The sequence below is a fragment of the Carassius carassius genome, chromosome 2 (assembly GCF_963082965.1).
Source record: "Carassius carassius chromosome 2, fCarCar2.1, whole genome shotgun sequence".
Lineage (NCBI taxonomy): Eukaryota > Metazoa > Chordata > Actinopteri > Cypriniformes > Cyprinidae > Carassius > Carassius carassius.
This window is the reverse complement of record NC_081756.1, coordinates 21,490,708-21,503,136: the sequence shown is the minus strand read 5'-3', so window position 1 is coordinate 21,503,136 and position 12,429 is coordinate 21,490,708. Positions and strand designations below refer to the sequence as shown.

The window sequence follows — 12,429 nt, the reverse complement described above, 5'->3', positions numbered from 1 at the left end:
TTTCAAATTTCCCATCTCTCCAATCCTATGCTCACAGGTGATTGGAGATGAGTTTTGTTCCTGCTTTGTTGCAGTTTGCTGATTTTTGTAAAATAACTTATGTTTTTGCTTTGCAGATTAAAAGGGTAGTTTCAATTTAATATGTTGCAGGCTAAGTTATTGGCAATAAGTAATTGATAATAAATAATATTGATGATAATAGCTTATCAAAAAATATTGGGCTTGTTTTTGAAGCTGCGGTCGCTTATTTGTCTTTCACGCTGTGTGAAATTCTAAATAGGCTATGACAGTATATAGCGTTCAGAAAACATTTTTTTTTTACTTTGTTATTAAGTGTTTGGTGTTATCATTTTTTAACCAAAATTTTACTACAATAATAATTGTAACCACTATTTTTGGAGGTTTACCGTATTTACAATGGCACATTTTGTTAGGTTTATGAGAGGAAGCCAGGCAGGTATAAAGAACATTTTATGCGCCGAGTGCTAAACAAGGCAAAAAAATTTAAAAAAAAGGTTTCAACCTTACAAAACCAGGAATGACAAGAGACCTCCAGTTGATTTTTTTAACAACATCATGATGCATCAACTGCAGTTGTTTTAATGTATTTTATTATTATTTTTTTTAAATGGACTAAAATACAAAAACAAAAAAAAAACACCAAAAGTCATTTAGTAATGGTTTATAGAAAGGCAGTTTCCAGTTTCAGTAACACAGTAAACTAACTAAAACAAAGATATGACAATGCATTTTTGGAAATAATAACAGAAGGGTAGCTAATACACAAATAAAGCTAGTTTACCATTATCCTTTGAAGAATGACATTTTTGACAAGTTTCAGCAATGAATATTGTTAGAACTTAACGAAAGCAATTACGCAGGTCTATCAATACACGTTAGAAGAAATAAATCTCTTAAAGGGCTTACTGTGTTTCGCTTCTCCCTGTCTGAAGCATTGCAACGTTTGGATGCACCTTTCTCGTAACTATTAAACAAAAACATCAAATACACCACTTATCTGTTTCCCCACTTGAAGAGCTGTCTTCATGCTTGCTCTTTGAGAGTTTCACCTGAAATCCTACATACTGTAAAGCAGATGCTGGTCTGCATAAAAGGAGTTAGACCAGTCCTCACCAGTTCCTTCTTATTATTCTTACAACTTTCTAATGGAAACCCACTGTAATATGTTTAAAGACAAACATTAACAACAGTTCCTGTGTTACACTGCATAGTGGCTGTGTGATTTTACAGGTCAAAGTTCAAGTTTGGGTTTGGTCCAGACCTAAGTGCTAATAAAGATGAAGCTCAGAGCTTGTTGACATGGAGACAGTGTGGCCTTACTTGGCCTTCGTCTTCTCCTCGTAAGTCCCAGCGTTCTTGTAGGCCCCTACATAGCCAGTGTGCTCCACAATCTCCTCCCGCCCACCTTTTCCTTTGCCTTTCCCACTCTCATCAAAGCGCTCCTTGTGTGAGCCCGTATATTTAGATGTGTCGGTTAACCGATCCACTGTGCCAGTTTTTGCCACTTTCTAAAATGGTTAAACAAAAAACACAAATTAATAAGGAAATTAATAAAACTATTGAATTACAGCAATATCCGTCAAAGCTGGAGAGCAATATACAGAGTTATATATATGTGTGTGTGTGTGTGTGTGTGTAGGAATAACAGTGATATCATAAATGGTAAATATAATAAAAATGGAACTAGATATGTGCTACAGCACACCAAAAATGTTTTTTTATTTAATCAGATGATCTGCACAAGGCTTTTTCAGCCTGCCTCAGCAGAGCCTTTTCTTCGCTGAATGAATTCCACATATACATCACATATTCCTGCAACTTCTTTTGAACCTTCAACTAGTTGCCAGGTTTGATTTAATATCGTTTGATTTGTTACTGCCCTCGAAGTGCTGAACCGACTGAGGAATGATGTAGTAGAACCTTATTAGTGTTTCTCAATCTTGCTTCTGGAGGGCCACCAACACTGTTCATTAGTGTCTCACTAATCACATCCAATTGACACAATTGAGTCCATAGAGAGTTCTACATCTACAGATGGGCTGAATTATGTGTTAGATACAGGAGACATCCAATTTGTGCAGCGTTGAAGAAGCATCATGAGCAACAACTGCTTGGCAGACTTTGTTTTTCTTAGTTCATCTTATATTTCAAATATTCAGGCAATACACTCCCATATTCCTGTCACATCAAATATATTTATGAAAGAAGTTGATGCAGCCTAGTAACTGAATGGATGATGTCATTAGAATTGACTTGCAGTGAAGTAGGATGAAATGGCACACCGATAACCTTTCTGTCTTATTGCTTTATTCTTTAGGATAATTCAATGCATTTATTTGAATAAAAAAATAAAGTCACTTCATTATTATTGTGAACTATTATTACAAATAATATAAAAATATTTAAATAATTGTTTTTCTATTTGAATGTTTTAAATTGTAAATTATTATTGTGATGCAAAGCTGAATTTTCAGCTGCCATTACTCCAGACTTCAGTGTCACATGATCAATCAGAAATCATTCTAATATGCTGATTTGGTACTCAAGAAGAAACTCAAGTGATTATTTTCCAGGATTCTCTGATAAATCAAAAGTTAAAAAGAACACCATTTATTTGAAATAGAAATCTGTAACATTAAAAATGTATATACTGATCAGTCACTTATTATCAATTTAATGCATCCTTGCAGAATACAACCCGAATTCCGGAAAAGTTGGGACGTTTTTTAAATTTTAATAAAATGAAAACTAAAGGAATTTCAAATCACATGAGCCAATATTTTATTCACAATAGAACATAGATAACGTAGCAAATGTTTAAACTGAGAAATTTTACACTTTTATCCACTTAATTAGCTCATTTAAAATTTAATGCCTGCTACAGGTCTCAAAAAAGTTGGCACGGGGGCAACAAATGGCTTAAAAAAGCAAGCAGTTTTGAAAAGATTCAGCTGGGAGAACATCTAGTGATTAATTAAGTTAATTGATATCAGGTCTGTAACATGATTAGCTATAAAAGCTTTGTCTTAGAGAAGCAGAGTCTCTCAGAAGTAAAGATGGGCAGAGGCTCTCCAATCTGTGAAAGACCGCGTAAAAAAATTGTGGAAAACTTTAAAAACAATGTTCCTCAACGTCAAATTGCAAAGGCTTTGCAAATCTCATCATCTACAGTGCATAACATCATCAAAAGATTCAGAGAAACTGGAGAAATCTCTGTGCGTAAGGGACAAGGCCGGAGACCTTTATTGGATGCCCGTGGTCTTCGGGCTCTCAGACGACACTGCATCACTCATCGGCATGATTGTGTCAATGACATTACTAAATGGGCCCAGGAATACTTTCAGAAACCACTGTCGGTAAACACAATCCGCCGTGCCATCAGCAGATGCCAACTAAAGCTCTATCATGCAAAAAGGAAGCCATATGTGAACATGGTCCAGAAGCGCCATCGTGTCCTGTGGGCCAAGGCTCATTTAAAATGGACTATTTCAAAGTGGAATAGTGTTTTATGGTCAGACGAGTCCAAATTTGACATTCTTGTTGGAAATCACGGACGCCGTGTCCTCCGGGCTAAAGAGGAGGGAGACCTTCCAGCATGTTATCAGCGTTCAGTTCAAAAGCCAGCATCTCTGATGGTATGGGGGTGCATAAGTGCATACGGTATGGGCAGCTTGCATGTTTTGGAAGGCTCTGTGAATGCTGAAAGGTATATAAAGGTTTTAGAGCAACATATGCTTCCCTCCAAACAACGTCTATTTCAGGGAAGGCCTTGTTTATTTCAGCAGGACAATGCAAAACCACATACTGCAGCTATAACAACAGCATGGCTTCGTCGTAGAAGAGTCCGGGTGCTAACCTGGCCTGCCTGCAGTCCAGATCTTTCACCTATAGAGAACATTTGGCGCATCATTAAACGAAAAATACGTCAAAGACGACCACGAACTCTTCAGCAGCTGGAAATCTATATAAGGCAAGAATGGGACCAAATTCCAACAGCAAAACTCCAGCAACTCATAGCTTCAATGCCCAGATGTCTTCAAACTGTTTTGAAAAGAAAAGGAGATGCTACACCATGGTAAACATGCCCTGTCCCAACTATTTTGAGACCTGTAGCAGAAATCAAAATAGAAATGAGCTCATTTTGTGCATAAAATTGTAAACTTTCTCAGTTTAAACATTTGCTATGTTATCTATGTTCTATTGTGAATAAAATATTGGCTCATGTGATTTGAAAGTCTTTTAGTTTTCATTTTATTAAAATTTAAAAAACGTCCCAACTTTTCCGGAATTCGGGTTGTAAAAATATTAATTTATTATTATTATTATTAAGTATTTCTGACCCCAAACTTTTGATTGGTAGTATATATCACTATTGTTTTGAAATGGCAACACTGATTTTGATGCACAGTATAGTCACATTTATTTTTCACATGCCTCAAATTATTGTTTTCAAATGGTGTGCTTACCGTTACACCTACGTTGGCAGGTTCTTTGCCCTCGATTAGCTTATATATGGACTGCAGTGCCTCTTCTTTGCTTTGAGTTTTGAACCTCTTTGGGGCCAATTCTTCTAGAGCTTTCTGGAACTCCTCATATGTTATGACCCGAGATGTTTTTGCTCTGAATAATATGGTAAACATAACATTTTCAATAATTCTGTTACATTGCCAGTACAGTGTTTTTTTCTATGAAAATATTAATATTTACATTTAACATTTTATGTGGTTTATTTTGCATGCAATGTAAAAAAACAAAACAAAAAACAAGGTATATTAAGATTTAAATAGCCTTCTGAACACAAAATGATAAAAAAAAAACTCACTTGACTTTTGTGAAGACAATATCTACATCAGTGCTGGAGACATTCTTGCTGTCAATAACTTTGCAGTCTTTGCACAGTTTAGCCCAGTTTTTGCCATTCATCTCCTTTCCAGTGGCTTTGGTGTCACCATGAACAGCAAACTTCTTAAAGGAGGTCAGAAGCTGGTCCATTTCTGTGCTTTCTGCCATATTGGATATTCTGCCAATGAAATAGTAAGACTATGACCCAATGAAACAGTTTCCCACGAAGAAAAGAGATGTATTAACTGTCCAAATAAAACATCTGCAGTAGTGGCATGATCACGTTTTAATTTGACTAAACTATTAAAGAGAAGACAGAATAATGTGGTACACTTTAAAAAAAGAAGCATTACATTGCATTATTATCTGATAGGAATCTCAGATGTGTATTATTCAGTATACACAAATAATGTCTACAGCCTCAGGTTGTACAGATAAAGTTGAGTCCAGACAACAAAGCATCTGCTCTGATTTAGCATTTCTGCCTGATCAAAGTTATCTGCATTATCTAAATTGTCCTGTGATTTTGGCTTTGAGATATTTCACATATGGTATTCTTGTTACAGATCTTTGGAAAACTTCTTCAGCAGGTCACCCTCTTTTCCGTTGCATTTTGAATGGCCTGAATGAATAAAATACCAATTAAAGAACCAGCCAAAAGTAACACATTGGGTGTGTGTGGAGCAACAGAGCCCGATGTAAAATTCAAGGGCTGAAATGACTGAGCACTCAGCAGACGGCTAATTATTCACTTCAGACAAAAACACAAAAGACACTTCACAAAAGACAAAAACATACTGATATTAGAATTTCCTAAACATTTTCAGATGGCCTCTTTCTCTCCTTAGTAGTTTTGCTATTTTTTTCTTTTTCTTTAGTGTGCTGTTAACAGAACTCAGCCAGCTTCCTAATATGATACAAAATCATGTATCATATGATACAGTATCATATCATGTCATAGTGATGAATGCCCTGCCAGTCACTATGAAAATCTGTTATTAACCATAAAGATAAGTTTTAAAAATCATTCTAATTCTACTAAGGATGTTCACAGCACAACTATAACAATAAAGACACAGAGGAACAATATCATTGGAATCCAATGATAAATGGCTGCCCACTGCTCCGTGTGTGTGTGCACTGCTGTGTGTGTGCACTTTGGATGGGTTAAATGCAGAGCACGTATGGTTCACCATACTTGGCTGTATGTCATGTTTCTTTTTTACTTTCAAATATAAATGGGATTATTGGCATTAGTGATGTAAAGTACAAGAATGCATGGACTTGCAACTTCAATGGATCTGTGAATGTATTTGGATAACATGGAATTTCAGAAGTGAGGCCTAGACTTCTAGACTTTATTGGTGTGTCTCCACAGTACAGCCATTGTAAATGGAGGTGAGAGTAGGTGTGTGGATGGTCTGATGTGTCTCGGAGTTATTGTGGAATGTTTCAGATGGATGTCAGAAGTTTGCCAGCCGATGGCCCCATGGAGAGGTGATGAGTGTACAGCAGCAGTGGGTGCTTGCCCTGGCTTTAACTCATACTGCTTCAGCCATCTGTAAGTCTCCGCAGCTCACACACATCAAACAGTCTCTTATGCTCGGCAAGGCTGCATTTATTTGATCAAAAATACAATAAGAACAGCAATATTCTGAAATATTTTCTATGTTCCTCTATTTGAAAATGTAATTTATTCCTGTGATGGCAAAGCTGAATTTTCAGCAGCTGTTTCATCTTTCAGAAATCATTCTAATATGCCAATTTGGCACTGTAGAAACATTTCTTATTATAATCAATGTTGAAAACAGTTGTGCTGCTTAGTCTTTTTGTGCTGATACATTTTATCAGGATTTGTTGATGGATGTGAAGTTCAAATGAACAGCATTTATTTGAAAATAGAAATATTTGATAATATTATAAATTTATTTTCTGTCATATTTGATTCATTTATAATGTGTTCTTGTTGAATAAAAATAAAGTTATTTCCTATTTGTCGTGAAGAATGAATCCAAAAATTGTTGCACCACGTTGTAATCATCACTGGTTTGTCAAACAGTTCCTCAATCACTGAACAACTGAAGTAATCTCATTTTATAAGTCATCATGCTTAACATTTTGCATGCGTGTGCTGTGAATTTCCTTAATACAGTGTGTAAGGGATCGTGTGCGAGCTGCCGCTGAAGTTATGCACACACAGGCGTCTGAATAAAGACATCATTGTGAATGTGAGCCTCACCCTTCTTACACGCATGCACAGGCAGTCGTCCACATAAGCACACACTGCCCACCTCCAAAGAGATCCCCACACTCAGGACAAGACTTTGTGGAAGTGTCCATGGAAACCATTGTATTAAAGACGGAAACAGAGACACACGTATCCACCCATCCAGACAAAACTCACAAACAAACAGTTGACACATCAAAATAACAAAGGCACGTCCTGAAGACTTTATGAGCAAATCACAATCATCTGTTTCAGCCCTTGAGATTTATAGCTAAACCTGCATTCATACTGAAGTATAACAGATTTAATATACAGTATGATAATCACTTCACAAACAATAAAATGTTATAAAATGTTTTAAAGACAACTTAATGACTGTTTACTTGAGAAGACAGACCCTGTAATTAACCTGATGATATCAATAGTGTTTTGTTCAACATTTATGATATGAATGGCATCATAATGTGCCAATTTGCCACTGGGAAAACATCATGTAATATATTTAGCCTATAAATAATTGCAATCTCAATCATTTTAATTAGTGGCAGTTGTAATTATCCAAAGTGAACATGATTTAATCTTCTGGCACTTGATGGCCCTCAGTCAAACTGCAGATGATGCAGTCAGAACATGTTACACTGTCAACTGAAAACATTTAAAGTTTTAAATTCCTAAAAAAAAAAAAATTCATACATTTTTAATTCATTTTTGCAATTAAAACATTATATTTCTACCCAATTTTACTTTAGTGCTATTTATTTATGGGGGAAACATGCCAACAGCAATTTAAAAAAGCCATGATGAGTAATCCATTCAACACAGTTTCTCATAGCAATGAATGCAAATTTCAAATTTGCTTCAAATTTGGCAAAATCCATAGCATATGTCATGTTGTCTTGAAATAACACCACTATGTGTTTATGTCAGTTTATGTACTGAACTCACGTTGTACTGTGCAGCCATACTCATATAAGGCATGTTTCTTAATGTAAACAACAGCTGATGCATGGTGTATTATGGGTCTATATGATTTTATGTGTGCATGCATATAAAGAATAAGACGAGTCCATGTATGCATGTTTACCAGACTGCATTTGTATATGAAGACATTCTATCACATTAGTTTCAGTAAAATTTCTCTTACCTGTGCTACTGACTTCAAGCTGCTGGCAATCCACACACACGCACACACGCTCCCGGGTCTGCACAACTTCTATCCTGTCCTGCTCTCTCTCTCTCTCTTCTTCTGTCTCTCCTGTTACTCCCTTCTGAAATGGACTTTAAAGGCTGAGGGCTTGTTATCATCTGTTTATTCCTGTATCCATGGAGGCGTCCTGTTTAACATTAAGGGATGGCAATAAAAGAGAGAGAGGAAGAGAGAGTGTGTGTGAAGGAGAGAGAGAAAGAAAGAGAGCCTACTAGAGTTGTAGTGACCAGGGTCATTTATCAGTCGGGGTGAATTGGAGACTTGAGCACAGCAACATAGAGAAGCCAGGAAAAGATTTAAACACTGTCCAGGGTGTGGCACTTGTGCTTTATTTGTGGTTTGTGTTCATCTTCTGTTTTACCATGCTGTGTTTGTATGTAAATGCTAATCATTCAGTGGTGTGAATGTGTAAGAAGAGAGCAAGGTATGCGTTTCATCCAGCACTGCATGCATGTGTTAGTATGCGTGTGTGAGAATGCTCATCCAATACTGCCTGTGTGTGTGTCCATACTTAGCTACACCTTCGAACCAGATTGGTCCCCAGAAGTGCTCAAGCCAAATCTGGCAAAACCTCTATTTTAAGGACATTCAGGAACAATGTCATTTGTAAAACTGATATATAAATAAAGGCGGCTCAACTGTTCAAAGCTTTCAGTCAAATGTAGAGGCTGGCTTTAAGCAAACTAAATGATCGAAACCTGACATACAAGTCATTTTAGCATTAAAATAAAAAATAAAAATTGAATACATGCACCGAAAAATTGTTCACAGTAGGACCAACAGCATGCATCTAGGAAATAAATTAATTTTCATTGCATGCTGCACTAAACGCTCTGGCATGCTTGATTCTTTTTGGTCAATACAAGCATTGAGCATTCAAATATTTTTCAATCATTACCATTGCTCATCTAGGAAACGGTCATGTTCTGTCTCTATTTAAGCTAATAAAATAATTAAATCGTTTAATGTCCAAGTATTTATTTAGGTAAATGTGTTATAAGTAGAACTAATATAAAGTCAATATATTTATATACATATTTCAATAAATATGCTTGATTTATTAAAGAAAATACTTATAATACCAATTATAATATTATTGGTTAAATATTGCAAATATATTGTGGCTATGCAAAAAAACATTTTTATTAGTGTTTATGTATGCATGTACTTCTCTTTAAAAAAACTTTGGAGTTTTGCCATTCTAAATAATGATCTAATGAAATGATCTTTCATCACTCACTTGACCAGATTACATTACAGATGACAGCACTGAGACTTGCTATGGGAAAGGAAAACTACACACCACGGCAATACATTGGGTGTGTGGTGTGTGTTTGAGAGGAAGGGAACAAGACATTGTGTTCATTTAACTAGGATCAAAGCCATCAAAACTAAGAATACGTTTGTCAGCATTAAAACATTGAAATATAAAGTGTCTTCATTTTATTTCTCTTTTATAAAGTTTCCTACATGAAGGAAAGCCATCAGTTGAAAAGCAAACAACTTCATCGTAAATACAGCAGACATACCTGAGTAAATATCTTGTCCAATATGAGGGGCCTTTGAATATGGTGTTGGAAAATGGGGGGCCTTCAGGTCAATAAGACTGAGAACCAGTGTTTTAAAAAAAAATTTAATAGTGGCACCCCCCTTTGAAAGTGGAAAGCCACTGCATTCGTGTCACATGTAAGAGACTGAGAATAGCATGCATTATTTTTTTAGCTTTGAAAACAAGCGCTCATCCACAACACGAGCTTTAAATGCATAGCCAATAAACAACACCCATCTATTCTACTCTACCCTGAAAAACATTCACATTCTGTAATTCAGGAGCGCACATGGTTGTAGACATTATCATTTAATATGGAAACATACTGGATTGGATTATGTCTTTCTGTTAAAATAATGATTTCGACCATAGATGTGTGACATGCACTCAGCCCTGTTAAACTTTTATGTTTCAATAAAGTGTTGAGTGATGTCTGTTACACATTCAGTGGCTTAGACACACACTGTACATCTCTATGACCTTTTGATGATTAACACGTTTAGTGGGTGTATGCAAGTTGTCATGGAAACACATTGTTGTGATATCAAACTTCACACAGAAAATGGCGTGCAGAAAGTGAACGGTCCAGTATCTACCGTAGTGTGATATTTACAGTGCACAACATGTCAAGCAAACTAAATTATTGCACTACAGCATTTCACCGCATCAGACGGGACATGACATGCATTTACCACAGAATTTCAGTTCATATCCTGTTTTACCCTCTCACTCTCAGCACCTCTTTATCACCCATATTATTTAAGCATGCAACAAATCAGTTTTATACTCACAAATTAAAAACATGAAAGCTGACCAGTCAGAGGTGGTTTTAATGCAGTATGCATCATGTAATTGGAATATTTTATCATAACTGCTCTTATTGCATGATTCATTGTGCATATGAGGAAGCGGTCAGCAGATCCAAAATCCTGCCACAATCCAAAAATATCCAGTTTTCTCATTAGCTTCATTTACTTAGCTGCTTTTCTATGCAAACTAATGTCTCTGCATCCACTCATTTAGCACTGTGAAAGTAGAGAAAACCATAGCCAACAGGAAACAGATGTGCACCTCAGAACCAAAGGTCTGGAGCTGTTGGTTTGTGTCTTTGCATGTTTGATGTATAATGGAAAGAATCAACTCTTATGTCCCCAATCACCGTTCATTAGGCTAGCTGGTTTTTGCATGTGACAGAATATGAAGTGTGTAAAGTGTTTTCAAAGTCTGCTTGTATGTGTAACCATTGGAAAATATAGTACTGCATCTATCTGTCCAGCAGTGACCACTGGTGTCCACAAAAATGCTGTGATTTAATGAACACAAGCGGTTGGAATGGCATCAACCACTCACTAAATATTTCAGCTTTTGTTTTAACTGTTGTCATAGAGACTATTGCTGCTAGCATATGTTATTGTCTTTCCATTTTTATCTGGTTAAGGTCTATAGAAGATCTCTCAGGCATCGGCGATGCATCGGTTCTCTCAGATAATGTACTGGATTTCGAACACAACCGAACACCGATTTGCCTCTGATTTTGGGCTTTTGTTTACAGCACAATATCCACTAATTGTAGTGCTAAAATAGCTGGCTGTCAATATTTTGTTTGTTTAGTACTTTTAAAAAAACACATTGTTTCAAAAGCTTTAGAGTATCATGATGTTAACGTTTATAATAGTCGCATTTAGCAGATTAGAGCTGTACGATAATATACTTTACATTTGACATTTTATATGTATTACTTTGCAGTACTTTGCAACTTTGTATTACAGTATATGTGAGGGTAATGTTTGATAGGCCTGCTTGTTGTAGGATGAAAAAAAAAAACTAACATGGCTGGAGCTTTGAATATCAAATCCCTTGATCTCACTATCCCATACCGACAACAAAGCAAGACTTCCTTCAGTGTGCACCGTATAATTCATGAGATGTCATAATGCAAGTCATAATAAGGTCTTTGTTTGACTATGATGATCAGAACAGTCTATAAATCTGTTTGACTGACAATAGTTTGAACACATTATTAACCAGCCAAGGTGAATTCTGAAAACTCAGCTTCATCTGTGGTGAATAATTGTGTGCAGTGTGCTCCTGGCTCCAGCCAAAAGCTTTCTGTCAGTAATACTGCTGCTGCTGTCACTGAGTCCTGTCATAAGTTCTGCTGCATGCCTCTCTTCAGCAGAACAACTCTGACTGTCAGTGTTACCATGTTATAGTGTCCTGAAGCCATGGTTACTGTGGGCACACAGCACTGCAGAGACAGCCACCTGGGTTTTAGAAGGACTATATCCAAGATCAAAAAGAAATCGCAACTAGCCTTTCTTGAAATAGTACATTTTTAAACATATTTTAAAGGCTTATAAAAATATAATATATCTATGAAAAAGTTAATATACCTATGAAGGATTTTAAAAGTGGAATAGGCAGCACAGTTTTATAGTAGCTTGACATTAAATGGATGTACGATCAGAACGTGATACTGAGCTTTGAAAGCATGATAGGAAGGAAAGTCTGAAAGATTTTATACAGCTGGTCAGGGAACAGGATCCATCTCATCTGTGCTATTTTCAAAACCAAAACAATAGC

General features: G+C 36.2%; 1 protein-coding gene across 1 annotated transcript; it reads right to left on the bottom strand.

The window, feature by feature from the left end:
- Positions 1–666: 666 nt before the first annotated feature.
- On the bottom strand, positions 667–8,466 carry LOC132106488 (tubulin polymerization-promoting protein family member 3-like). The gene is made up of 4 exons (XM_059512206.1): positions 8,235–8,466; positions 4,844–5,041; positions 4,488–4,641; positions 667–1,529 (listed from the first exon to the last, which is right to left on the bottom strand). Exons 2-4 carry the CDS (start codon positions 5,029–5,031, stop codon positions 1,338–1,340), a joined length of 534 nt encoding a protein of 177 aa, XP_059368189.1. The 5' UTR covers positions 5,032–5,041; positions 8,235–8,466; the 3' UTR covers positions 667–1,337.
- Positions 8,467–12,429: the final 3,963 nt, after the last annotated feature.

Bases quoted from the DNA above. Each gene is read 5' to 3' on its own strand.
- LOC132106488 (XM_059512206.1), bottom strand. From the start codon at position 5,031: ATGGCAGAAAGCACAGAAATGGACCAGCTTCTGACCTCCTTTAAGAAG. The intron at 4,642-4,843 runs GTGAGTTTTTTT...CATATTATTCAG, and splicing joins ATTGTCTTCACAAAAGTCAA to AGCAAAAACATCTCGGGTCA. The intron at 1,530-4,487 runs GTAAGCACACCA...TAACCATTTTAG, and splicing joins CTGCCAACGTAGGTGTAACG to AAAGTGGCAAAAACTGGCAC.